The 27,502-nt window shown below is 45.2% G+C and overlaps 1 protein-coding gene across 3 annotated transcripts in view; it reads right to left on the minus strand.

The window, feature by feature from the left end:
* Positions 1-5,973: 5,973 nt before the first annotated feature.
* The window catches only part of TENM4 (teneurin transmembrane protein 4), a gene marked incomplete at both ends in the record, with an annotated part of 332,174 nt that continues 310,645 nt past the window's right edge, over positions 5,974-27,502 (minus strand). For all 3 annotated transcript variants that reach the window (XM_084306305.1, XM_084306304.1, XM_084306303.1), the window contains 4 exons: positions 5,974-6,732; positions 15,258-15,400; positions 19,915-21,529; positions 22,832-23,128. In XM_084306305.1, coding sequence (XP_084162431.1) covers positions 5,974-6,732; positions 15,258-15,400; positions 19,915-21,529; positions 22,832-23,128 — 2,814 coding nt within the window. The remainder of the gene's footprint in view (positions 6,733-15,257; positions 15,401-19,914; positions 21,530-22,831; positions 23,129-27,502) is intronic.

Consider the following 27,502-nt stretch of genomic DNA (forward strand, 5'->3'; position numbering starts at 1 on the left):
TTTGTCACCGAAGGCTACACACGGTCACTTCTGTCTGTTCGTTTTTTGTTTTTCTAGAAGGTATCTACATCTGCACTTATTTACAGCCTGGTTGTATTTACACAGTCAAGAATACAGTATTAGAAACACAAAGTGTCGAGAAAAAAAATTTCTCAAAAAATTAGTTCCAGACTTCAGGAAAATTATTACACAGGGTAATGACAAGAGTCTCCAGTGCCAGGCTTGTAGATGCAGCTTTAATACAAAGTCCTCTGCTCAGGTGCAGCTGCATTAGAAGTCCTCACACAAAATAAACATTATTTTTTTTTTTTAAGATAGAAAAGTGTGATTCTTTGATTGGTTATTTCAACAACATCCACGAACTGCCCAAAAGTCGTAGTTTTTTTTGGAAAGTTCTATTGTTTGCTTGAACCGTTTTCAGCTCTGAGGAAAGAAAAAAATATATATGTATGTGTGTGTATATATATATATTTTAGTTAATTTTCACTCGCGGTTTTCAATGCTCCCCTGCCCAGAAAGCATTGACCCTCAGCGTGGGAGTTAACAGTTGAGCCATGTACGACTTTGTCAGGAACACAAAGTTTTACGTTAATTAAAGGAAAGCAGGCAAGAGACACAGAAGGTTTCCCTTTGGTGGGTCATTTCGGGTAGCACAGCGTGGAAAAACACCGCGGGAAGCAGCCCCCAGGACATGCGATGCCCAGGAGCAACACGAGGCTTCCTGTCCCTGCGGGGGCTGCTAGAAATTTGCTCGACGGTAGCAAGAAATTTTATTTAACTGTACTGCAGGGATGAGGAAAAAAAAAATTAAAAAAAAAATCTTTTACTTGTTATAAAACTCAGGGAAATTCTTCGGTGTAACCGGGGGATTCACATATCTACATATTTAGTGATAGTAATAAAAAGAGGGATTGTAAGAAAAAGAGATGCTCGAAAGCATCCGGCATGGGATGGGGATGCTGTGGGATGGAGGACACCAGGTTCAGCCCAGCAAACCCCAGCCCAGCAGCGCTGACACACGGCCCTTCGCCGCCGGCACGGGTAGGTAAAGCAAATCGGATTTAACAAGCAAAACGATCTTTTTAGCTCCGTTATTAACATCACGGGCGCTTCTTTCTCCTCCCCGTTTGAAAAGCGGCTGAGTGAGTAACCGAGATCCGTGGCCCTGGTTTCAATTACGCAGAGATTGAATCGAAACAGACTGCTGCGCTGTAAATATGAGGGGGGCCCTCTCTGTAAATCGTAAAATTGAATTCTAAAATTTCATGTTAAGAGCCTTGTCTTTGCATAATGGATTGCGCTGCCATCTATCATGGTGACACTTACAAGTCACAGCTGAAAAAGTACTTTATTAGTTTTTTTTTTTTTTTTTTGTGGATATTTTTTTTTTTAACAATTTTGATTTATTCTGGTTACACTCTCCGTATAATAGACTGAGCAGAATCTCACCCGGTTCCCTACGCTCAATAAAGCAACTACAGATATATTACAGAAATCCCTCACTGCTCCTAACGTGCAGCCAGATGGAGGCTCGGAGCCTGCTCCCAATCATCCGTGGTTTTTAGACCCGAACCAAGCACCGGGCTCTGAACAACCTTTGTCTCATCAGCTCTCGCCTGGTATCGTTCAGATTCGTCGTGGCTCTGGTCAATAGCCGTGCCGACACAGATATGATGAGCTGTGTGGTTCCCTCCGGTCACTGCCGCTCAATGATTTTTCTGAGCTCCAATTTTCAGCAGAAAGGGATAAAAAAAATAACGAAGAGCTCGGAGGTAACAAACACTGGGGCATTTCTCGTGATGCCAAATTAGTTTTGGTCCTTTCCGCTCGGGTTGAGCACGCGGGATGATCCTGAGATGTGGAGCCCCCATGGCACCAGCTTGTGTCTGGGTGTCTTCAAATGAAGGATGTTTTGGTCCCAGCAGCAGTTGTGGAGGGCTGGAGCTGTCTCCTCACCCACGGCTCACCCTGGGATCCAGCGGTCAGGGATGCTGGAGTTTCTCCTCCAAACTGAGCTTGGTCCTAGCCCTTCACCCAACCCTTCCAGCTGGAGACAAGCCCAGGAGTTCAAGGGAATTTAATCCAATCATTTGCATTTTGAAGGGATGCACTTTGGGGAATCCAGAAGATCTTGAAGTCAAGCCATGAATGTGCCATGGCTTGGTGACACTCTCCACAGCCATGGTCACACACTTGACTGGCTTCCAGAAGCACATCCAGAGATGGGATATACAGGGTTACTATGGTGGGAGTGGTGCCCAGGACCTCCCAGCCTTCCAGAAATGAGGAACTGCTGTCCCACTGCCTACAGGCAAAGCACGAAGGGTCGGGGATCCACCATGTGGTCCTGCAGGGAGGCAAGCAGGGTTGCACAAGGGCTGGGAAATGGCTACGGGGCCAGGAGATGAGTGGAAATGCTTGGGGACAGCTGAGAGCAGCCCCTTGCTTGGCAATGCATGGCTCAGCGCACTTTGTGCCTTCAGCCTCCTCCCTTAAATTCCATGGGAAAGCACAACAGGGTCCCCTAGAAAAAGGACTTTTCATTAATGGACAGGGAAATGCAGGGGTTCAAGGCTGAAAATGTTTGTTTCCAGTTTCACCACCCAAGTCAAGTGGAAGGGGTGAAGCTTTCACAGAGGCTGAAGTTTCAGGAACAGAATCACAGAATCACAGGAGGGTTGAGGTTGGAGGGGACCTCTGGAGGTCATCTGGTCCAACCTCCCTGCTCAAACAGGGCCACCCAGAGCAGGGTGCCCAGAACCATGTCCAGAAAACATAGCAGACATCTTCAGGCAGGTTTGTATCCATCACTGGATGGCCATCCCTTTTTTTTTTGGTTAAAGGCTTCGATAAGGAAACGAGCATCACAGATATATATGTATATACCCTTACATATATATATTTTTTCCTTTTATTTTTGACATACTGTCCACAGTTTCTGCACAGGGCGTAGGTCCAGGAGGAGACCTTCATGTTGCTGGTGGGCAGTCGCACCCCGCCGGTGCTGGAGGGTGCAGAGAGGTGCACCCCGTGGTGCGGAGCAGGACGGCTCCTGGCTCCAGGGACCGTGAGACTCTTGAAAACTGGGAGAGCTCCTCCAAGTCACCAGCTCGTGTAATAACCTGAAGGGTCTGTAAGGCTGTAGAGGTGCCGTCTCAGGCTGGCAGGGTTCCAGCAGGAATGTTTCATGCTTGAGTCTCTTTCCGTGGCTGCGTGGCTTGCTCTTGCTCTGCTCCTCCTGCAACACGCGGATGGGGATGGGGATGGAAGCGTCGCTTCTCGCCGGAGCTACCTGGATGACGGGATGCACGCCGAGCTCTCTCCATGCCACAGGTCTTCAACACGTGTTTACGCCTTTCCTCCCAGCTTCCCATATTTTATTTATTTATCTTTTTTTGGTCCACCTGGTTGAGGAGCTGGTAGGCGGGGATCAGTTCTTGGTGTACCCCAGGGCGGGGGAACTGGGGAGCCCTGGAAAGGTGATGCTGCCTCCTCCAAGGAGGTGGCAGCTGCTGGCTTGGCTAACACTGCCCCGGTCCCCACCAGAGCATCCTCAGGACAACCGAGGCTTGCTAAGAGTTGGATACCAGTGACACAGGCAGTGATGCCACGGCCTTTTCACCATCCCTGGCAGGCGGCTGCCCAAAGCCACCGCTCCCTTGCCAAGGACTTGAGCTGGCCCAGGCTCTGCAGCTCCTCCCAGCTGGCTCTGCCGGAGCCCGATGCCCTTTCCAGCCCAGCTGCCTGCGATTCACGCCTGCCAAAGCTCTAAAGGTTGCGTGCTGCAAGGGGTGGTGGGGAGCACAGTGCTGGTTACAGCAGCAGCAACGTCATCCTTGCTGCAAGCAGGAGGGACTGCCGGGAATTCAGGGCTGTACCGGTGGGTGGCCCCAAGGTGGGTCAGCCCTGGGGCTCTGCAGCCGCCGAAATTACGGCCGTGCAGCCCGAAGGATTGGGAACTGGAGGAGGAGCAGTCTGCTGGGGGAATTTCCATCCCATACCTTCCTCCAGGCAAGCACCCGGGAACAGAGAGGCAAGGCAGGCAGAGCTGGCAGCCGGCATCTACGGGGAAACCGCGATAGCACCGGGGCTGCCAAAACTTTGCTGCTTGAGGAGCGTGTGCCCAACATGCCTTGTTTTGGGGGCTGGAGCCTGCAGAGGAATATCGGGATCTGTTGTAGGATGCCAGCGGTGGTGGGCTGGCTCAGGGGTGCATTGCAGGTAGGGCACTGAGTGAAGAAACAGCCTTGGCATGGATTTGCACATCTCGGGTTATCTCTCTGCAGAACCAGGCAGCATAAAGTGAAGCGGATGGGGGGAAAAAAAATAAATCAGGACTGAGATGTTCTCAGAGAGACACGGTGAGAGCTCTTAGAGTCAGGATACGTGCACATGTCAGTGTGAGATGTCTGTTTGGGACCAGGGCTGGCCAGCGGGGTGATTCCTCAGCCTGCAGGAACGGCCCCTTGCTACTGCGGGGCTGCTTCAGGCAGGGAAGAGGATGCTCATCTCATCTCCTTGTTCCCTTGAATTTCAAGGACACTTCCAGAGCACAGAGGTTATGTGAATACAAATTACATTAGCATGCCATGTAACTCTGTCAGCAGTTTCTTATTAAAGCACTTGGTCCCCTCTGTAGTGGGCATTTCTAGCCAAACTTCCCTTTCTTCACTGCTAACAGTCAGCTGGGCTCTCCGTTAAATTCAAGCTCGTGTAAGAAACAGTGAGAGGGTTGATTCCAATATTCTCCTTCTTGTCCCACCACGCACAAGCTGTTGCTACTTATTAAACATTTTAAAATCCCTGCTGCCAAAGTCCCCTAGAGACATTTATCTGCCATAGTCATAAATGACTTGCCAGCATGCTACTCAAAACTGCGTTTCCCAGCCAATAAATACAAGCTCCAGAATCAGGAAAAGCAGGGTTTGGCTTGCTCTAATTTTCAGTGGTATGTCACTGGGATACTATAACTACTTTTAAATTCAAATCAGCTTCCTAAAAATTAACTGGTTTTATCAGATACAGCACAGTGGACTGTTAAACACGTAGCCTCGTGTACTGAAACACTATACATTTAATGAAGTTATGCCATTAGCAAATGTACAACATGGGTGCATTAAATCCACCTATAGAACAGCTCTACGTATGAGAGAGAGAATTTATTTTAGCTTTTCTCAATAGAGCAGGAGTCCCTTTCTTGGCTTTTGCTAGGTTTTAACTAAAACCAGGATTTGCGCACACACACAAAAACAAACAAAAAGTATCTACTCTCATAATGAAAAAAGACTGATTTTTTTTCTTTTTTTATTCCAGTTCAGGAAGGAAGAGAATCATCTTGCAAGTTAATATAATCAGCTCCTTTGCCTCTATAATCTACTTCTGCTCAGCAGGAGCCCCCAAAAAACACTTTAAGTCCCAAGTGAAACGTGAAAACTACTTGTAAGGTCTCTTTTGAGGCACATGATTCGGACGGTCGGTCGCTTTCGGCGTTAAGGAATCAGTGTCGTCTTCCTTTTCCTTTCTTCCCAGGAAGAGCTCTCCGGCACGCCGTGGGCTCCCCATTTTTTGGGTGGAAGGCTATCTGTCCCTGCCCCAAACCAGAAAGGGTTAGGATGACACAAGTTAGCACAGACACCCATTTCGCACTTCACACCTACGGACGTACGTTGACGACTCCCCACTTCAAATTCCTCACAAAGGGGAAAAAAAAAAGGACAAGAGACAGTAAATGTCACTGTGATCACACTACGGCAAAATATACCTTCTGTTCATTGCAAAAAACGTGTGAAGGCCAAATTAAAGGGGAAAAAAAGGATGTTGCATGAGTTACAGTGCAACCGTATAATTCCTTCTCTATTTTCCTCCCCCCCACCTTGTTCAGTTTAGAAAAAGGATTGAGTACAACACAGTCAGGTAAGTGGCCACAAAAGAGTAGCTGTCTTTGGCAAGAAGTCACCGTATGGACCCTCTCTGTCACCTTCTGCCCATCTCGCTCTGTCTCATGAAGTGGATGTTGTTGGCGCTGTCTGAGAGTTCTGGGTACTGCTCCACTGAGATCACAAAATAGCCGTCGTAGCCCTGTACCCGGCCTGTGTTTAGCACTTGTTGCTTCTCCCCTTCTGTCCACGAGCGAATACCCTCCTCCCCATCCCGCAGTCTCTGCTGTTCTCGGGCCCAAGCTTGGGTGACGGCGCGCTGGCGGGCCAGCTCCAGGACGCGGGCCTTCTCCTCGTCCAAGGTGGTCCCGTAGCGAGTGTTCAGGCACAGCGCGCCGTACTGGAGCTGGATGTCCGTGTAACGTCTAGTCCTTCCACCCAGCACTGTGTTGATCTGGGACACCGTGACGTTCACACCGTTCTCCAGGGTCCTCCGCCCGCCGCTGAGGCCCAGGATGGACAGGTCACCCTCCGACGGCCCTTGCTTGATGAAGTAGTGCGTGTCCACCCCGTCGATGGTGAAGTGCAAGTTCTCCAGGTAATGGGCGTTGTTCAGGATGGCTGCGATCCTCCGCCCATCCTCGTTGGCCACACTGATAATGTCGGTTGCCACGCGCCCGTCCTTCATGGCGAACTTGACGCCTTTGCCGAAGATGGAGCCTCCGGAGGCAAAGTTCCTGTTCTTCTTGACGTGCCGGCACCCAGCGATGCTGGAGCTGTAGATCCGTTCGAAGCGCTCAAGGGTGACAAAGGCCTTCAGCTGCTTCTGCACTTCACATTGGACCCCCAAAATTGACTGAGAACGGAGAGAAAAAAAGAAAAAGATATGTTAGAAAGAGAAGCCTGATGACCCAAAGGCATTGTTTTGCATGCTGGAGACCAGTGTCAATCTAATGAGAAGCTCTATGTTTGTTTTTTTTCCTCATCAACTTTCTTCAGATTTTTAATTCTTTGTAGTAGAAGAGACACATGCCAGGATATTCCCCCTAATACTCATTGTTTCAATAAATGGAACTGTATTTACACTTACAGATAGAAAGAGGCAAAGGGAGAAAAGGAGTTTTTGCTTTAGTAGTGTGGGGGTCTCGTTTGGGCTCTCCCACCTGGCTGAGCTATTATTTTGTGCTTCAGCAATCTTTATCTGAAAATAAGAAATCACTCACAGAGAATTTGGTGGCCATTATGCTTTATAAAATGCTTTGAGGTTTCTGTGACAAAGTATGAAAATATCTGTAACAATTCCCTCTATTTTAACTTCACTTTGTAACTCTTTGGGCCATTTTCAAAAGGCCTGCATTGCAGGTACGACCCTCGAAGTGACCACAGCCCCTCTACATCCCATTTCAGCCTGGCCAAAGCAGGCTGTTTAAAACTCAAGGAGGGCCCTAAATCCAAATCCTATTTCCTGCAGACCCTCTACAACGTGCCAGGCTCCCTGAGCTAGGGCCTGCCATACCTGATGTTCGAGTTTTAGCTTATATTGAAGAAAAACTGCAGAGAGACAACAGCCTGGATCATTTGTAGTCAGGTACAATACAAAGTCACTTTTGCTGTTAGCGTATAATGGAGCAAGCACACAGCGAGTCAGCAGCTCATCATTACTGCAAAATGTCTTTGGAAATGCTCTCATCAATTCATGGCAGCGCAATCTTCTTACAAACCCTTGCTCATGAACAATTATTTGCTCAAATTTCACAAAAGCAAGAGGATGCTACGACAAAACTCTCCTGGCACGGCCAACGGCTGAGTTCAATAAAGTAATGACATCCAGGATTAAAAATAGGCTACAAAGAAAAGTTTGCTGCACTCCAATTATTTTGAGGAAATTTAACATCCATGAAGGAGATTGCCTTAAACAGTCCACAAGCTAAAGGCTCACATCCTTCCCTGGCAGTAAGAAGACATTTCAGACAATGCAGACATTTCAGCATTGACCTCTTTACTACGACTTATGGTGAGGGAAGGGAGATGAACCCTCGCCTCCCTGGTAGCCATTTCCAAGGAAGGGTTTCAAACCATTAGAGAAACAAAATAAAGCATCCTGCACTGTAACTTGCTCAGCGGTTATGAGCAGTTTTTGCTCTATAGAGGAGGAAACTATAAAAGAACAGAGGTACACAAGTTTAAGGGCAAGTGTTGGGTTTAATCAACATCGAAATACCGAAGACCCATGACTTACTTTTATTCAAAGTGCCAAGAAAGCTGCAGAAACCCCCTTCCCTCCCCCTTTTGGTTGTTAGCATAGTTGCTGGAGCAGCCATAGGAGCTCTTTCTGGTTCTCCCCATGCTGCCTGTGGGGGATCTCACATACAGCCCAAAGAGCGATCTAATTAACAGTCTGATAGCTCCCCCACCAGCTGAACAAGGGCTCTAATTATGGAAAAGATGGACGTAATTAATGAAGATGTCACCGATGATGGACAGGGAGCAATTAGGCTTCTAGACTCCACGAAACACTTACAGTTCTGCATAAGTGCACATCGCACACCCTTCGCTAGGTATTTCATCTTAAGAGGTGTTTAAATGGGGATGTATTCCTCTCAGGTGCATCTCCTATGGGCTGACTCCAGGTGGTCCTTCCCCATGACCCAAGCCTGCCACATTGCTCTTCCATCTTGCTCAGTAACTTTTACAAGCAACGGGAAAAGTTCCTTCTCATTACTCGCACTGAATCATCATTTAGTGAAAGATCCTTCACTCAGGAATGTAAATCAGGTCTTCTGCACCACATTTCTGCGTCCTGTGGTCATTTATCTGTCACCCTTCTCTATATATGCATTGCTATGTTTACCAGAAGTTAAGTGGTCAGGGATCCCTAGAATTAATTAATCGCAGCAGCTACTCAATATCACCTTGGATAAGTTGGACAGCACCAGGCATGGTTTGGGCCAGAAGGACATAGTCTGTAATATTGTGTTTATGCTGCTAAATGAGAGAAGCCTCGGCAGTGAGGTCTTGCACTAGACCTCTTATCATCCACACTGGTTAATTTTAATTAATTAAAATTAAATAATTTTATTTTCAGCTCCTGGTTTGGCTTCAGACCCCTCCAACTGCTGTCTCTGAATGGCCTCAAGTAGCACTGGGGGAGGCTCGGGTTGGCAATGAGGAGACATTTCTGCTCAGCAAGAGCGGTCAGGCCTTGGGACAGGTTGCCCAGGGAGGTGGGGGAGTCCCCGTCCCTGGGGGTGTTCAAGGAGAGGTTGGACGTGGTGCTTGGGGACACGGCTTGGTGGTGACATTGGTGGTAGGGGGATGGTTGGATCAGATGATTTTGAAGGTCTCTTCCAACCTCTATGATTCTGTGATTCTGTTATTACTCTAAAATGTTGGTTGGGAGTCTTCTGCTGACAACAGCTGTACAGTGACATTTAATGGGTGATGTCCTTGAGTTTGCCATTAATTCAGGAAGGATGGTAACCTGTTTGGCACATGCTGTGATAGGTACAACAGGCAACAGCTCTGACATGATCTACCTTCATCAAGCTCCACAAGCTCTGTCAAGCTGGGACCCTCTGGCCTGAGGTCAAATTTTTTGATTTTCAACTTCATGGTCAAATTCCCAATAAATTTGATTTTAGATCAGCAATTGTCCACTACAAAAGGTAAACCAAAATTTTAAAGTCTTTTTTACAATTTATGACCCAATAATAGAATACGTGACCTTTCCTTTATCTAATAACATGCTGCCTTCATGACATTATATGAAGTCATACAATTTCCACAGCTCCACTGCTCATCTGGATTTCATATAGAAGGAAAATAAGCAGCACCCACCCCTCTACTGGCATGACTTGGAGGTTTAATGGCTTACACATGAGCTAACAGCAATGGTACTGTCACTTTTTGCCTCAGGACACTCAGACAGGACGTGAGGCCAACTGGCTTGTTGGTTCTCTCAGCCTCTATCCAGGACACATCTCCTCCTCTGTACAGGGAAAGCATTTCTCTTGTTGCATGGGCAACAGTAGGGCTGTTACTGGCACTGCTCCTGGTGGCTAAGACAGAGGTGAAATGATGGATCAAAACCACAGAAATGGGACCTTCTTCACCTCTAGCTGTATGCCCCCTGTAAGTGGAAGTTTTGTGAGGCTGGGGGCTGGATCCACCTTTGCTGGCAAAGTAACTGGGTAGTACTTGCCAATCTATGGATGGCACAGCCTTCTGTGTACCTGCTTCTCACACTTCAGTGTTGGCTTCAGGACTGATTCAGTTGCCCATAAACCCATACACTGATGTCTCGTGTGATCTGAGATGCCGCAGAGTGCCTGCAGCTTCTTCGTGGAGCAGTGAGAAACAGAAGCTCTGGGTGATTTGTGCCCTGCTGGGCACCAAGTTCACAGGCAGGGGCCTAAATTTAGGTGTCTCCATCTAGAACAATATCACACCCAAAGGGTCTTTCACTGGGGATTGGTTACAGGTCTTCTAGATAAAAGCCTTTTTTTTTTTTATCATAAAATCTCCCCATCTTTTGTTTTGTAGTAGGAGAAGACATGCAATGCTGTAATACCGAACATCTCTTAACTATTATAATAACTAAACTCTGTTATCTGCAAATAACTCTGTTATCTTGAAAATGAGCCCGCAATCACTTTGAAATGACTTTTTGAGTGCATTTCTTTGATAAAACAAAATGGTATTTGGGAACAGCATTTTTTTTTATAAAAGAAAAACAAACCCATCCAACAGTAGAAAAAAAAAACACAACACACCAAATTCAGGCAAACCAGGGCACAGCTAGCTTTGTATGCTCTGCTGTGAATATACAGGGGGGACGCAAACATACTGCGCACAGTTCAAAGAGGCAGTGTATCCCTGACTTTGCAATTACCATTTCTGTTTCATCTTAGAACTCATTTTAATGAACTGGTAAGGAAGAGAAACAAAATTTTCATCCAAGGCTGCAGTGGTGTATAGTATTCTCTAAAAAATGCCACTGCTTTTAGCAACTGTAAAGGAAGGTATCTATAAAACCAGCATTAAGGCAGAAAGAGGGGAATTCATAGTTGTTTTATTTCAATATTTGTTCTTAGATGTGAGTGACAAATAGGCTGGGTTTGTTTTTCCTCCCAGACTCTTTTAATCAGATGTCCTTAGGTGACATTTCACTTTATCTAGTAACAACCCATTGGAGAGAAGAGAACGACCTTCATCATTTCTTTCCTGCTGCACAGAGCTCAAGAGAACGGCACATTACAGAGCTCTCTGAATAGCCTCTTGCATTTTGCCTGCACCTCTCGAGGATTCGAAATACCATCGCCAGATACTATCATCTGTTGTTTTTAAATACCGCCTTCCAGTGTGAGACTGCAAGCTTTAATTTCCCATCAAGGATCCAAGATGTGAAATACGTGAGTATGTTTCCAAGTTTCTCTCCATCTCCTGCCGCTATACACAGATAGGTGTTTCTCCAACTACCATATGGGTTACAATGTGGAAAGCCACTTCCAAAATGCTTGGCCCAAGCTACCCCTTCCCTGCCTTCAAAATTCTCCACCGTTAACTCCCTGCTATGGATGCCCTCTCTCATGGTGAACCCCTCAGGATGTAGCTCCCAAAAGCTATGACACCTGGTGGAGGGTGACTGGGGGGACACCCCACATTGCTAACTCTTGGGTTTGGAGGACAGATCTCTCCTCCATCCCACCTTCCTAATTCTTGGGTTTGGAGGACAGGTCTCTCCTCCATCCCACTTGTGCACACAGCTCTGGGGAGATAGCTAGGTTGAGCTCATCACACACATTTCCATCTGTGGGGAAATAAAAGGATTTGCCTCCTTTTCCTCCTCTTCTTTTTTCGTAATGCCTCAGGAGCTTAGTGCCTTGGAGACTTCAGCTCTTCCCCACCATCAGATGAAGTAAAAACTAGCCAAAAGGTTCACAAAACATAGCTGAATACATGGAGAGCATGATGGCCCATGCTCAGGACTAAGCACCCCCAAAGTGAGGATGCTCTTGCTGAGTGATGAGCATTGTCAAGAGCAATCCCTCAGAAGGGGAGGAATGTCCTTGGGACATTTTCTGTCCTTGGGACATTTTCTTATGGGAGGGACAGAAGCGTAGTTAATGATATGATGTAGCTAATGTTAGAAGCACTGATTCCAAAACATCCCTTCCTGCAAATAGAGTTGTTCTGGCTCTGGCAATTACCTGACAGTTCAATAAGACAAAAGGGAAAGGGGGGAAAAAGGGAAAAAAGGAGAAATTGCATTCAGGTGCAGCAGCTCCACAATATGCCAGAGGTCACCCGGAGTCCCCTGGTGGCCAATAACACAGAACTTGTTCAACAAACAATTTAGTGACAGGCTCACGGACACAGGGGAGGGGGAGGAAAAAGTGCCACACAACAGAGTATTGGATTTTAAATGTCACTCCAGAGCTGCAGGGGGTTAGTGCAAAGTTTATGACATGCTGGCTGTTTCTGAGCTGGTGGATGCCCACAGCCAGAATTATCTCTCCCATCTTCCAGCCCTGCAAGGCAAGTCCCGACAATGTTTTGGAAGGAGATGCCAGGCCCCTCTGGTTATGCACTCCGAAGAGATACGATGCAGCCAAAGGAGTTAGTTGCTTTGCTGTTATGCTCCTGTTATTCATTCCTCTCCGATAAAAGAACTGACTCAATCTGCTGGGCCACGGCTTTGATCAGTGGAGCCAGTGGAGTAACTCAAATTTCCTTTGGTCTATTACAAGGGGCTATGTGACCCAGAGAAACCAGGGATCGGAAGAGGCAGAGATGAGAAAGCTGTGGCACATCATGCAGTGAATATCCCCGGATTTCAAACAGAATGGGCATTGCCTGGTGCCTTGTCCAGGCTGCTTTTAAATGATAAAAGATCTGCAGTTTCTTCCACGTGCTCTGGAAAGGCATTCCACAGTTCGATCAATCTCATTAAACAAAAATATTTCCCGAACTTCCATTTAACTTTGTTTAATTTTGTCATTTGTTCTGGGAGGCTTTCAAAACTTTGCATTTTATTCCTTATGCTTCATCAACAGATACGGGGAGAACTGGTACAACAGAGGGCTGAATCCTGGCTGGGAGTGTGTGTGTGTGGCTGGAAGGGCTGGGAACAAACAGAACTGCACGTGAAAAATCAGTGTTCAACGCATGGATAGGTTTAGGAGAAAATGGATCGTATGTTCAGGTATAAAATGAGAATGAATTTAGTTTATGCAAATACATGTCTACATTATGCTGTCTGTGACAGAAAGGAAGGGAACCCTGCTCTACAGTATTTGAGAGCCACTTGCTATCACAGCATGATCCTGCAACTGTAGACTAAAATAAAAATGCTCCTGTTTTGTTGCTGTCATAACACAGGGGAAGAAAATGAAACAACCTCCAATGGTTAAATTCTGCTTTCAAGATTGTGATTGTAAAGTGACTCATCTGGAAACACCATAGCTGCATAAAGCCCTTATTTACCAGGCAGGTCCCTGCACAGACCTCGCTGCAGCTTCTTGGTTTACAAACCTGAAGGGGACAAGGAGACTTCCTTTTTATTGCTCATTCAGGCAGATTCACCTAAAATGGGTGGCTGGAAGGGACGGCTCCTTGGTTTTATTTCCAGCTCCCGTATAAACAAGTGTCAGACTTCATCTCAAGCTGCCAATTAAATTATTTGGCTATTCAATAACCATAATAAAAACACTGAAATGATATAATAATAACATTAATATTATTATTATTAACATCTGAGTGTTATCATCTACTGTACATAATAATTTAAAGACAATCTTTGTGCGGTCTCTGAGTGAGCCTTCCCTGTTTGCCTCCTCCTGTACAGCTTTGCCTGGAGAGACTGTCACATCAAAGCGGGGGAAGAATCCTGAGGCTATTTCTCATTACAGAAATCATCTCTGGTAGCATTTCATTGTTTAATCCGAGGAAGAGAGAAACAAAAGAGAAGTGTCTGAGCTCCAAAAACACAACCGAGTTACTGTGGCGTAATGGTTTTCAAGCATCAGCGCAGCCATGGTAGCAAAAGGCATCGTTCTTTCCGTCTGCTTCTATTGTAAAGTGATATGTCTTAATTTAAATCTCTCTTGTTGAAGTCAAAGCTGGTACATTTTAGCTTGTCTTCCCTGCAACTATGAGGCTCAGTACCGAGGCAGGGCTGACACACGACTATGTAATTAATTCACAGTACCTTGTTCATACCTCTGAGTGATACCTTGGGGCTGGGGAAATGTGACACTGTATTTTACCTGCTGGGTTAATAATTTGTGTACAGGACCTCAAGAATCCACTGCAGGACAGTGAGATTTCAGTAAAGGCTTAGATAAAGAGCCTAGGAAAGCAGCTGGGATCAGTTCCACTTGCTACCATTATCATTTTATAAGCAGAAGTGTTAAGAGCACATCCTGATCTCCCCAAACAAATTGGTGCCTCACAGCTCTCGCAGTATTTGAATATACAGCAACAGCAAGCAGGAATCTATATCCTAAAGAGAATTCAGACTGGAGAGATAAAACAACCCCAGAATAAAATCAGGCTAGGAGAGGAAAGAGTATCCTGAGAGGGAAATGACTGTTTTCAAGGTCATACAGCTGATAAGCAGTAGGGCTGGGAGTAACCCAAGGCTCTCAGACCCTGACCCAGTGTGCTAACCTTTAACAGTGCTGCCTCTACCTTTCAGCTGAATAATTCCCAACAGGAAGAGACGGAGAAATGATTGGGCTGTAAAAGCTTTTTCTTGCCAATTTTATCATTGAATTTTGTGCTAGCATCTGCCAAAGTGGCTTGTGATGCAGGCCTGTTTTTAAAAGCAGGACATAGTGGTTTGGGATTAAAACCCCTCAGGTGAAATGAAAGTTAACTATCAGCTAAAACTTCTTTCTGGAGAAACCCACTGTAATGCAGAACAATTTCCTAGGGAAGTGCTGTGACTTTTTTTTTTTAAAGGTATTTTAAATCAGACTGAATAAATTAAAAAAAAATAATAAAAAATCTGTAGAAAATGATTCTGTATCAAGGTTTTCTTTCATTTGCTTCCAAGAATCCTTGGTGCAAAGGCCAGGACCTTTGTCTGCAGTATGTGGTAGTTCTCTCTTGTTTGACAAAAAAATAGTAATGCTCCATCTCACTGAGTGACTACCAGAAAGTATCACAGGAATAAACACAGGGGCAGTAAAGAATTTATGATGTGATTATTCAGTGAGATTTCATTACTGTAATGGGGAGAGACAAGCTGCCTTGGGTCGACTGCCTCTTAACCTCCCAGCACATCTGGAAGAACAGGCTGATGGTTATTTACAAAGACCCCAAGTGGATACTTTGCTGATCAGGGTATGAAACACAGCATGTAGTTGCATGGATCACCTTGCTATTGTCCCATTCTTGGGTTTTCATCTGCGTGTGGATAAGCTCATAGGATGGCTCCATGGCGTCCATGTCTGGCTTGGGGTATCCGGGGATGACGTTGTGTAGCTGGAACCCAAAGGTGAGCAGCCAACTGTTGACATCTGGAAAGGAAGAGAAGCAGAAATCAGATTAGCAGGTCTCTCAAGCAGGGTTGCCTAGGCGAATGGCACAGATGAGGACTCTACAGTGCCTGGCACTTTAGCAGTCTGGCCACAACGATTGCTCTGTACTCTATGTGAAGAGAGCAAATCTTAATGGCCCTTGAAAGAACTGCGTGCCAAGGCTGGGCAAGTCAATGACTTTCCACCTCCAAGCACAGTCCAAATCTGCACTTTCCCAGCTTTAAAACTTTGGCAGTGACCAAATGGCTCAAATTAAAGCCAACTCCATGGCTGTTCTACATCAGCAGCCACGAGACACTGCTCTAAAGTGACAGAGGAAAAGCACAGGAACAAAGATACGCTAAGAGAAATTGAGATGCTGCAGCTTAACTGGAAGTGTTTTCCAGCCCTGCAGTCAGCTCTGAATATCTCAGCCACAATACTTCTCTTCCTGAGGCCTCTCAAAGCTTTGCAGTGAGCCAGAATACCAGGACATCCTGGATGAACAGCAGTTTTGGTGCAGATGCTCAAGGAAGAGGCTCTTTGCTTTTTGCAAGGCATTTCCACCTCACTCCCTTGTCATTTTTAAGAACATGTAGTTTGAGCATTACACCAGTGTAAAGTCATGGCATCTTTCACAGTGACGTGAAATCAGCTACCACACCACTACCTGACAAGGTTATTTGAAAGGGCTAAACAAAAGGGGCCACAGACTGTTCTCAGGCTGTAATGCCACATCCACACTGCCAGATTCTTTTCTGTCCCATAACACAGCAGCCAGCCAGCCAGGCTACCTACAGGGATACAAAATCACTTTGCTCAGGCACTTTTCATAAACCCCTTAGAAGAAGTCCTTGGATGGTGAGAACACTGCTGGCTACAAGCCATAAACCATTGTCTTATGCAAAAGAGGGATTGTTGGCACTAAAGGGGACATGGTGGAAAACCAAGGCATTTGGGATGTTGAGGATTAGACTGGGGGAACATTCTTGTATTCCTTTGACAGAAGACTACAAAATCTTCCCTAATTTGCAAATTGCAGAACTATTAGGCATAGCAGCTAGATGTTCTCCTGCTGGGGGAAATAACGACGTGGCTGGCTAACTCCTAGATCTGCCTGGGATCAGCATCGCTTCCCCACTTTAACTTTGGAGCATTTGATGATCTCACCTTGTTTGCCTTTGCTGGACTCTAGAGAAGGACACACCTGCTCCAGTCCCCGAGCAATATGGTGTGCATTTGGCACACACACAGCAATTGCAAGAAGAAGGAAGATATGGAGGTAAAGTTTAACTAATATCAGCTCCCAGGGGTCTTGCGTGTTTTGCATGTAACTGGGGTGGTGTTGGTGATTGCTGTGTTTCAAGCTGGATGTGCAAAGGGCTTGTTTTTCATTTCGCTAAGCTGAATAAACACTGCTGAAACAGTCTGAAAACAGGATCAATTCAAAGAATCAAATGTGCGGATTTGAATATTTTTTTCTTTGTCCCCTATGGGCCTGAATGAATGTTCTGAAGAGCTGGTCAGAAGAGAAATTACAGATGCAAATGGCAAGAAAGGCACTTCCAGATGACTGGAGGACCTGGAGCCAAACAAACACACTATCTGATGCTTGTTTTCTTGCAGGCCAAAATGTTGAGATTGGGCAGATGTCCAAAAAGCCCTTACAACAATCCATGTGGAAGGAGGAGGGTTTCTGTAATAAAAACACTTCTGTTCACTCAACGTACAGATTGTTTTTGGAGTGTCTTTGAAACAGAGAGGTTGGGGGGGAGGGGAGGAAATTAATCGGTTCTCATTCTCGTTTGATTATCTCTTTGCTTAGCGCTAAGCCAGCCTGCTTCCAAACCCCTCTCATGTGAAGCGAGGACCTTTGATGTCCATATTGTGGACCAGGTGGTCAGGAGAACAAAGGAAAACTGTGAAGGTCGGCATCGGTGCAGGAATCATTTTCCGAGCACTTCACAAATGTTAGAAAGGATACAGAGCAGGGATGCTGAACAGCAGAAAAATATGTAACATGTCTGGAGAGATTCATGACAGGGTTTTTTTTGGTACTGCTCAAAAAACTGACTTTCAAAACATTTGCAAACAGGAGCTTGTTCTTTTTGGGAAGAGGTGTTGGAATACCCAGCACAACAACAACAGAAAACCCACACCCCAAAACCCACCACAGGAGGAAGGTGTGGAGCTGAGAAAACAGAGGGGAAAATATTAATTTGCCAAGAGGCAGTGACAACTTTTTTGACAGAAAAGTACATTCCACATCACAGAGGTTTTTTTCAGCTACAGTAACCCTGCCAACACATTTCACAGTAAATTCATTTGAGGGCAAAGAAAAAGAGTGCTTAATGCAGACACATGTAATGGAAATGTCAGTTCAATCCATCAGGATTGCTGAAGCTGGCAGCAGAGCTCTGTGCCATGAAGTGTACAATCGCTAAAATACTCATGTTTAACAATGGGCCTCTCAAAACATAAATACCTGCTCCTCCTGCTCTCCCCTCCGCCTGCCTCCAATTTGTACCCACGAGCTCAGAAACCTGATATTTTGAGACCAAAATGTTGCTCGCCTGTGTCCTAGAAGCTGAGCTCCCCTTAAGGACAGTGGGTGCTGGGATGGGGAGGGAGGGACAGAGTGGTTCTCTGTCCCAAAATCTGGGCAGATGTGGTCGTGATGACAATGACACTCTCATCACCCACCCTGAAAGCTTCAGCAGAAAGGAATGGCAGAGCCAAGTATCACGACACTCATCCCATATCATGATTTGTTTCTGCCATGCACAGGGTGGAAGTGGGAAGGCAGAAACTTAAAACACGAACTTGGGCTCTGCATTCTTTTAAGACTAGAAATTGAATTTTTAAGATGATGGAAAAAGTTATTTGGTGCATATAAAACATGAAAGTATCGGATTTGGGCGTCTTGATGTTATCATCAAAGCTGGGTGGGAAACTGTTTGCTTGATCCAAGACAGCATTTGAAATTCTGTCCTGTCTGAACTTGAACAGAAAAATAAAAATCTGTTAATATGTCATGAAGTGACTGTTCAAATACTAGACTACTTCAAGACTACAATTTGGTGTTAAGATGTTTCGTTTTGATTTTGACTTGTTAATTTCTCTTTTCCAGTCTTCTATAACTAGTTTATAATTAATTTGAAAAGGTTGAAACTGAAAAAGGATTTTTTTTTCTTTCATATTATTTTGGAATTTGTCATTTAGATGATTTTGAGAGTTGTTTGCAACATTTCTGCTGAGAAATCTCTCAAGCTCAACACTCTCCCACAAACAAATTCCCTTTTGACAAATGAGCATTTTCTGATAGGAAAAGTTATCTCAAAATATTCCCTGCCAGCTTTAATTATCAGAGTCAGGCCAACACACAGAGTCTTAGCCTGCATCTTTTGGCATAGCTTACTTTCCTCATGGCATCATCTTCCCAGCTCTGGACAAAACAGCTTTTCATCTAAACAAGATACCTAATGCTTATGATTATTGCAGGAGAATTTGAAAGCATGAACCTTAATGGCTGAAAAAACAAGCTGAATGAAACAATATGGGATTTTTATTTCATAACTTTTTTTTTTTTTTTTTTGCTATTAAGCCACTCTCATAATTTAGGGGAATGCAAATATTGTTGTATATGGAAAAGTTGTGATAGATGCAGCAGATTTTAAAATTATTGGTATCTCCTCAAGAAGTATGCACATTTGATTTGTGACTGTCGCCTGGTTTTGCAATGATAATTATATGGAAAAAAAATCCCAACAGAACAGTACTCTAAAATGTTACTGCCAGTCTTGCACGAAGCATGAGTGTAGGATGGACATTTAACCTCCAGAATGATTTTCTGTATAAAAAACATACATAGAGATCATGTTAACGCCATTTTACGAAGTCTTTGGGGAAGCAGTTCGGAGGTTATGTCAAGCTGTGGGGGACATATGCCTTAAAACCTGGCCTTTAAGTCTAAAGCACTGGCTTTTTATTGACATTTAATAGAAACTGTTAATTCTGCTGGGCAGATTAACTCTGAACTACATTGTTACTGTTGTGTGCTCTGAAATGGCTGACGATGATAAAAGGTTTAAGTTGCTGCTGCCATTCTGCTAAAACAAATCTGCATGTCATTTGTTTAGTTGCAAATAAATCTCTGGGCAAAACTGTGTAAACAGAGCTGCCCCACCACAAAGAGAAAGGATATTAGGATGTTAATTGGTAGCTAAACTTGGGATATCCGAGGAAACAAACAACTGGAAGCAACATAAAGAGTTTAAATACCAAGCAAGTGAAAAGGAAACAAGTTTGAGAATTAGAATCTCAGTCTATGCTAATGAATTAAACATGCCCACGACCACTCTCCGACATAGGGGTCAACTGGCAAAGAAAAGCTTGTGTCCATTGTGCTGAACACTGGAAAACCCCATTGTGACAAGGATACTGAGAGGATCCTACTCACTGATGGCAAGCTAGACACCAGTTTGTGAATATATTAATCAATTTAAATGTCTTACCTGTCATATAACATTTGATATCCTGAGAGTTGCTAATGGGGTTGTTGTTTTTGAACATATACAGGTTGAAAGGCATTATGTTATTGCTGCTCAGGTGCTTCCACATATCATGGTCTGGACTCGTCCATCGACCTGCTAGCACATCGTAGTCTCTCCGTCCCATGTGGATAAGCTTTGTGAGGGGGTCGTACAGTCCTCCGTGGTAGCCAATGATGATCTGGAAGTTGGGATTGGTGTCCATATAGATCTCCCCATATGCTGTGTATAGTATCTGTTTAATCATTAAGCCAGTCCCACTGAAGACAGCCAGAGGGGTGCCGATGTTATCGCAGGCTATGTAGAATTCATCGCCGCTGCTGAGCTCCATTGCAAAGAGGTGGCCTTGGAGGTCATAATAGAGGGATGTGATCTCTGAGCTTGAGTGGTTGTACAGATGGGTGACCTTGGTTGGGTTGGTCAGGTCTGCATAGAAGAACTGCAAGTGGTGGCCATGGCTGGTTTTGCTAGAAACTCTCCTTCCTAGGCCATCGTAGCGGTACTTCACGCTCCACCCACTAGCTTTGTTGTAGGCTTTGATGAGCAGGCCAGCTGAATTGTATTCAAAAATATCATTGCCTCTTTGCTTCAGGAAGCCATCCTCGTCCATTTTGTACTGCACATCCCCCAGTCTAGTAATCCTATCCCTGAGGTCGTACCTGAGTGGGGTAAGGCGAGCGCTATTCCCCGGACTCAGCAAATGGAGGTTTCCATTTAGGTCATAGCTGTAACGCCAGAGTGGTTTGTCGTTGATAGACACTGTCTGCAGCTGGCCATCAGCATCATACTCATAGGAGTACCTGGTGGTGTTTGCATAAGGGCCAACCTTCAACTCTTTCTTAACAACTCTCCCCATGTTGTCGTACTGCACGGTCATCCAGTACATGAGCGACCGAAATATCTCGTACTGGACCTCCTTCATCCTGCCATAGGCATCGAAATGTTTGGTGTGAGTCATGACAGCGGTGGTGATAATCTGGTTGATGTCGTAGTAAATGACTCCGAATTTACCAAATTGCTCAGTTTTGCCTGACACGTCATCGTACCTGTAGAGATCGATGGGTAAAGGTGTCTCGTTGATGACTGCTTGCATGCTGGTCACCCGAAAGCTGTTGTCATAATTATAGTCAAAGCGTGCATTCACCATGCCTTCCTCAGTGAAGCGGAAAATCTGTCGATCAATGAGGGGCCCTATCTGTCTGTACCTGATCGTACACGTGAACCCTTCATTCTGCAAGTTTATCGTCTTCAGCATGCCAGCAGTTTCATCATAAGTGAAACTGATCTTTGTGGTGTCATAGAGCATCTCCGCCAACTTGGACAACTTTCCATACTTGTAGATGACACGTCTCCCTGTCCCCAAGTACAAAGTGTGGAGCAGCTGCTCATCCTCTGTGAAATCCTGAATTACTGAGGCGTTGCCTTCTGGGGGTCGGTAGATGTTCCTGTAGTAGCCGATGGAACGGATGGTTTCTAAAGTCTGCCGGGCAACATTGGGCATGGTCACAGACGACAACCGGTCATTCTTATCAAACTCGAAGATGTACTGCCTCTGGCTGTGAAGGAGCAGCACCATGGACTAGGTGGGGAAGAGAAAAGAATACGTTTTAATCCTGGTTTTCAGGCAAAATCATTCTTAACTCTAAAAAAAACCTGCAAAATTCTCCATTCAAAAAAAATAAAAATAAAAATAAAAATAAAAATAAAAATAAAAATAAAAATAAAAATAAAAATAAAAATAAAAAATAAAAATAGGGCAAGTGAGATAAGTCTGCACCCACAGGATGAAGTAGTGGTAGTATGCAGCTGCATGGCCCATCAAGCATCCCCAAGTAGGAGCAAGTCAAAGGAAGAAGCAGTTAATGCAGTGAAGGTCTAAGTTTAGAATGCTCAGTTGTTCGGATCAATACCGTGTAGCTGTCTCTACCCAAATTCTCCTTGTCAATAGCTTCTACAAACTAACTAAATAAAGCTGATAGAAAGACCAAAGAAATGCTTGAAAAAATACCTTCCTGAAGCTGTTCAATGCCCAATTAACTCGGTGTGTCTATGTGTCGTCTGTTACTGCCTTAGAAACTTCTGCCCACGTGCGTATTCGTTTTCAGTGTTTTTTTGCATATAACTGACAATCACACAGATTGTATAATACAAGGTGCAAGTCAATACTTTTTGCTTTTTAAAAGCCATGTTACTGCAATTTCCTTAAGCTATTGTAGGGATAGGCTTTATATAAAACTTATGAATATCAGCCCCAGGTATGCAAGAAGGGGATCTACGGGACACTGAGTAGTGTAACAACAAATGGTAATACCCAGAAGAAATTAAGTCCCATGCCAACTTACACAATGAAGACTATAGTGTAAACACTGCAAAGTGTTTACAACAGTCTGGCTGGATTTGTGCCTTGTGCTTTTCATTATGTGTATTTCCTATGAAACAAGAATAGGCTACTCAAAGAAGGGAGGATGTCATACTGTATGGGTTGTTTTCACATGGAAAATCCTAGTAGAAATGCCTACTGTTCACTCCTTTGACTTTATCTGCAGATATTTTATATTACAGCTAGATCAGCAAAGGAATGTTGTGCTTAAAAATCAAATGCCAGAGCTCTACAGCATTAAGACATGCCCTCAGTGTGACTGGGAAAGAATACTGCCCCCAGGGGAACTTTCCATGGTATTTTCAACTGCTCTTTGGGTGGTGCGGCACCAAGTTTCTATATGCATCTTAGTGCAAGCAGAATCTGCTTGAAGAGGAGTATTGGACTATAAGGATCAGTAATCAGCTGCTGTGAAGTAATGCAGCCATGCTAAAGTCAAAGATGTGAAGACCTTTGACACCAAATGTACCATGAGTGAGAAGCCAGTAGGAGGACTCCCACCTTCTCCAGGTAAGTGTAGCTCCAAGATTTGCCGTCAGCAAAGATCCTGGATGTAATCCTGCCAGACTGATCATACTCCATCCTCTCTGACATTGTGCCCCGCTGGATCCCCGCGATGTGTCCTCCTGGGGAATAGGTGACATTGACCCCATTTAGTCTGCTGCTGGGCGACCAGAGGCTGGGCCTCCCCGCCTGGTCGTAGAGGATGCGGAGCGTGAACTTGCGGTGGTCGTCGTAGATCTTCTCTGTTCTTGTCACACGATCGAAGTCGAGGGACAGCAGGTTTCTGTTGTGGACCTACAAGAGCGAGACAAAGAATTAGGAAGCTGGAAACTGTTCTAGTTACCAAGCCTAGCCTTGTTTTACCAAAAACCTCTTTAGATCACACTGGAGACTATCCAGATCTTCATTGCCTCTGGATAAGACTTTCAAAACCAAGTGGTGGCCTAACCCTACTTCTTGACTTCAGTGAGGACAGAGGCAGAAAACCTGTGTGTACTTCTGAAACATCACCATGGTGGATTAATATTGCTAATATCCCAAATCTGGGCTTAGGACTGGTACAGCACATGTGGTATGGCCCTACAGAAGATGTCATAATAAATTGTTGCAAGGGATATTTGCAAAATTGCTTATTAAATCTGGGGTATAGAAACTGTTTGCTTTCATGAACATAAAAAAAATAATAGTTTCAGAAAGAAGATGAATGTTGTGTCAAGATACTTGAAAGCTGAGTTTTTCTCTGAGTTTTTACTGCATGCACTGGAGGTGAAGCCTTCCACCTGGGATGAAATATGAAGGCTTTGACCACTGTAGATGTTACATAGACCAGGGACTTTTCTGTGAGAGCTGGAGTTTTAGCTTCATTGTCCTGGGGTTATTCTGTGTTGCATAATTACACTCCTGTTACCTCCACTGCCTCTGCATTTCCAAAGATCAAAGGTATCTACTTCAAAGGTAGGAGCAGGAATACATTTTCATTCAGGGATTGTAGCACACAGCATTACAAAAAGGACCTGCTAATACAACTCATGTTTAGCTGCATGTGCAAGGAGATTTAGAAAGCCACATCAGCACAGTAGCAAAGCACTGTGCAAGGATGAAAACCCCACGTTGCCAGGAAAAGCTTGCCAGGGAAGACAGCTGCTTCTCCATCCCACCACTTTCAAACCTTTTTCAGCTGGTGAACCCCTCTTTTCTGGGAAGGCGCAGACTCTTCTCAGATGAAATTCAAACTCCAAAGAGCTTTTTTGGTTCCCTCTGCAGCCCTTCAGCTGCAGTCAATAAACCAAGGGCTTGCAGGTTGCTGCAGGGTCTGAGTTAAAAACGCTGCCTTACCCTGCTCTGGGTAACACCAGCACTGAGCACTGCTCTCAGCCCTGGTCCAGCTTTGATCTTGGCCATTTCTTTAGGGTGCATATTGAATTCCCAGTGTATTTTGAGGGATGTGGGAGTATCTGAGAGCTAACCAGGAACAGAAAGGATATTGTAGAGGCAAGGGAGAAATGGTGTGCCGGATTCCTGGAGGGGGAGGAGAGGGAACGGCAGGACCACTGCTGTGCTTTCAGACATCAGTGCTGGAACCTGGGGAACGGGGGCATTACAAAGCCAGAAATCAAAAGAAGGAGTCTCAGAAGGAGGTCAGAAGAGGTAAAAACAGGGCTGAGAAAATGTGGAACTGAGCTGAGGGGGTGCGTGGCCAGCCCAGGCAGAAGGAGTTGGTGCTGTGATGTAAGTGTAAAAATGATGTAAAAGGAGGCAACCGCAAAACTGATTTCCAGTTTATGAATAACAGTGTAAAAGGCAAGTAGGACTTGAGGAGAAAAAAAAAAACAGTGTGGAAAGGTAGATAATGCTCCAATTAAATGTGTAGCTGAGTTTAAAATAGAATGCAAATGGGCAATGGGAAAAAGAGGAAATCAGCCAAAAGCCCATTGTAACAGGCAAGCTGGGAAATAATTAAAAAGGTATCAAAACTCTAAGTACAGATGCACATATGTAACTAACGGAGCAATTTGATATCTCATAGGTGCTTGCTGCTATAAATAGAGAAACAGAAGTGGCAATTGCCTGCAAAAAGGAAAAAAAAAAAAAAAAAGGAAAGCAAAGCAGGAAGGAATAATATCTCTGCCTTCCATCTATTCACAGAGCAGCTTCAGCCCAGCAGCTGCAGCTTTTTCTGCTACTGATCTCTGCCAAGAGAGCTGGAAAGAGCTCTTCCAGGGCTGGGACAGTGAGCCGGGCTGGAAGATGCCTCCCTGCTCCGTGTGCCATGCAGTGTGCTGGAAGAACCAAATAACAGGTCCCCAGGCAGCTCTTAGGCTCCCTCCAAACCTCTGTATCCCGTTACTGGTGCCCTAACTCATTCCACCACCGTGGCAAGGGATTTCTGCAGGACTAGCTGAAACCAGTCTCCCTTTTCATAATTTTTTTTGATGATTTGTTTTCTCCTGCTCTCCTCTCTGTGAAGCACTGCAGTGCCAACAGCCACCCCGCAAGGTGACAGGTAAAGCCAACCCGACACTGCCAGGTAGCCTCTGAACAGGAGCTAAATCTTTTCCTCCTCGTTCAAGGGAATAGAAGGGAATTTGAATTCCCTTGAATAGAAGGGAATTTTCTGCAGAAGCACTGACAGGGCTGCAGGCTTCAGTCCAACAAGCATGTTTTATGGTGAGCAGCTAAATAAGGTGCCATCCTACGTCCCCGAGTCCTCATTCTGGAAAAGGCTCTGAGAAGCTCCTGCAGAAAGCTTTTGCCCCTCAGGGCGTTTGGCAAGGCCTGTGATCGGCACGGGGCTGAGCCAGGGTAAACATCAATGCACAGTTCACAGTGTATTTGACCTCCCTTTACAGTGTGTATGGGACTAAACTTGCCCCCAAACTCACATCCTACTACATTACTTCCATTTAACCCCTTGGTTTGCTCTGGAAAAGCAGGAGCACAGACACGCCGCCATCTCAGATCTCTCCAAATCTTCGTGTGGAGCTCCTTTAGCTTAAATGATAATTAAACAGCATGCATTGGTCTCCCTGGGAGAGCAAGAGCATGAAAAGGGAAGATTTCTCATAAAAAGGCTGTGGCAACCTTCCGCAGAAGAGCACAAACAATACTTCTGCAGTGAGGACTCCAGGAGCCAACAACATCCACGTGATATATGGTACCCACAAAGCAGTTTTGCCAGTGAATTGCTAAAATTATTGGGGTGGCCATAGCCAAGCCTCAGCTCCTTGTAGAAGTTCTGGAGATGATGCTGGACTGTCCTCAGTAGAAAACACACCAGGAACATTACTGGCATATCCCACAGGACCTCTCTGGTTGTGTTGGCTCTGGGAAGTCTTTGGGACACTTGGTCTGGGTGCCACTGTTAGCCTGGTCTTGGGGAAAAGGAACCAAACTGCAACAGGAGTTTTCATGGTTAAATAAATAAAACAGCTGAGCCAGCAGCTCTGTCAACTGTCCTATTTGCTCCGTTGCCAGAGATTACATCCTTCTTTATTGAAAAATTCATATATGTTTAAAAAAAAAAAAAAAAAAAAAGGAAAGAAGGAGCTCTGCTCCTTGGATCCTTGGAGCAGAGCTTAGCCAATGCTCTCACTGCAGATGGGATCTGTGCTGCTGTTGGCTTGTCAGGGGCTGAATTTGCAGCCAGACAATTAGTGAAGACACCTCGCTGCTCAGCATCAGGTCAGCATTGCTGGGACTGAGGAAAAGTTATCAGGGCTGGCCCCTTCTGCCTTCATCCACGAAGAAGTCTCTGCCCTGTGCCTTATCCCTGCGATAAACACAGGCACTGCTTTATTTCCTAGGGAAGGTTGAGGAGGCAGCTGAGCCACTGGCATTATCATGCCAGGAGCTGGTTGAGCTCATGGCAATGTGTTGCCAGTTCCCAAGAACACCCTGCAAACATGGGGCACGACTCATAAAATATAAATCCATGTGACGGCAGCTGAAAAGATGCTGTTTTTAGGGGAACTCCCTCTTTTACAGCAGCCAGATGCTGTTCTCCCCATCTCACAGATCTCAGGGAGAGATGCAGGGCTGCAGCCTTGCTGGGTGTGCTCTTTTCCCACAGAGCATCCTTTCCCCCATGCCTTTGTTGCCGTCTCCTGGGAGCAGCGGGGTGAGGGGAGAGGGAAAGTGGTGATTTACTCACCCAAGGCAGAAAATGATAAAGTTTCCCCAAACGAACAAAAACATGTTGAACTCAACTTCCCTAAGCTTCTCCCTTGCCAGAGAAAGCAGCAATTACTGGTGAGAGGGAAGAGGAGAACATGACACGGAGAATATGTTAAATGCCGAGCAGTCCCCAGGGAGGCAATTAGCACCTTGCAGGTTTATGTCTTAGGGGTGCAGATGCTGCTGTGCAGGTACAGACAGGCAGCTTAAAACTTCTTGCTCACCCTCAGCTCCTTTGAACCCCAGAACAGAGCTGTAACCGAGTCCTTCAATGATGTAAGATGCTCTTCTGCTTCACTAGAAGCAGGGACAGGCCCCAGTAGGCTCCAAATGTGCATAAATGCTGGCAGATTTATAGGGACACGAGTTACCAGCCTGAAAACTCATTTTGCAAGTGCTTTTCCAAATGCAGTACAATATAAAACAAAGACACATTCTGTGTTTGAATCCGCTGTGAAGATTTTGGAAGATAAAACTGACACGGGCAGCTGAGCT

The sequence above is a fragment of the Netta rufina genome (assembly GCF_964035555.1).
Source record: "Netta rufina genome assembly, chromosome: 1".
In the NCBI taxonomy this organism is placed as follows: Eukaryota; Metazoa; Chordata; class Aves; order Anseriformes; family Anatidae; genus Netta; species Netta rufina.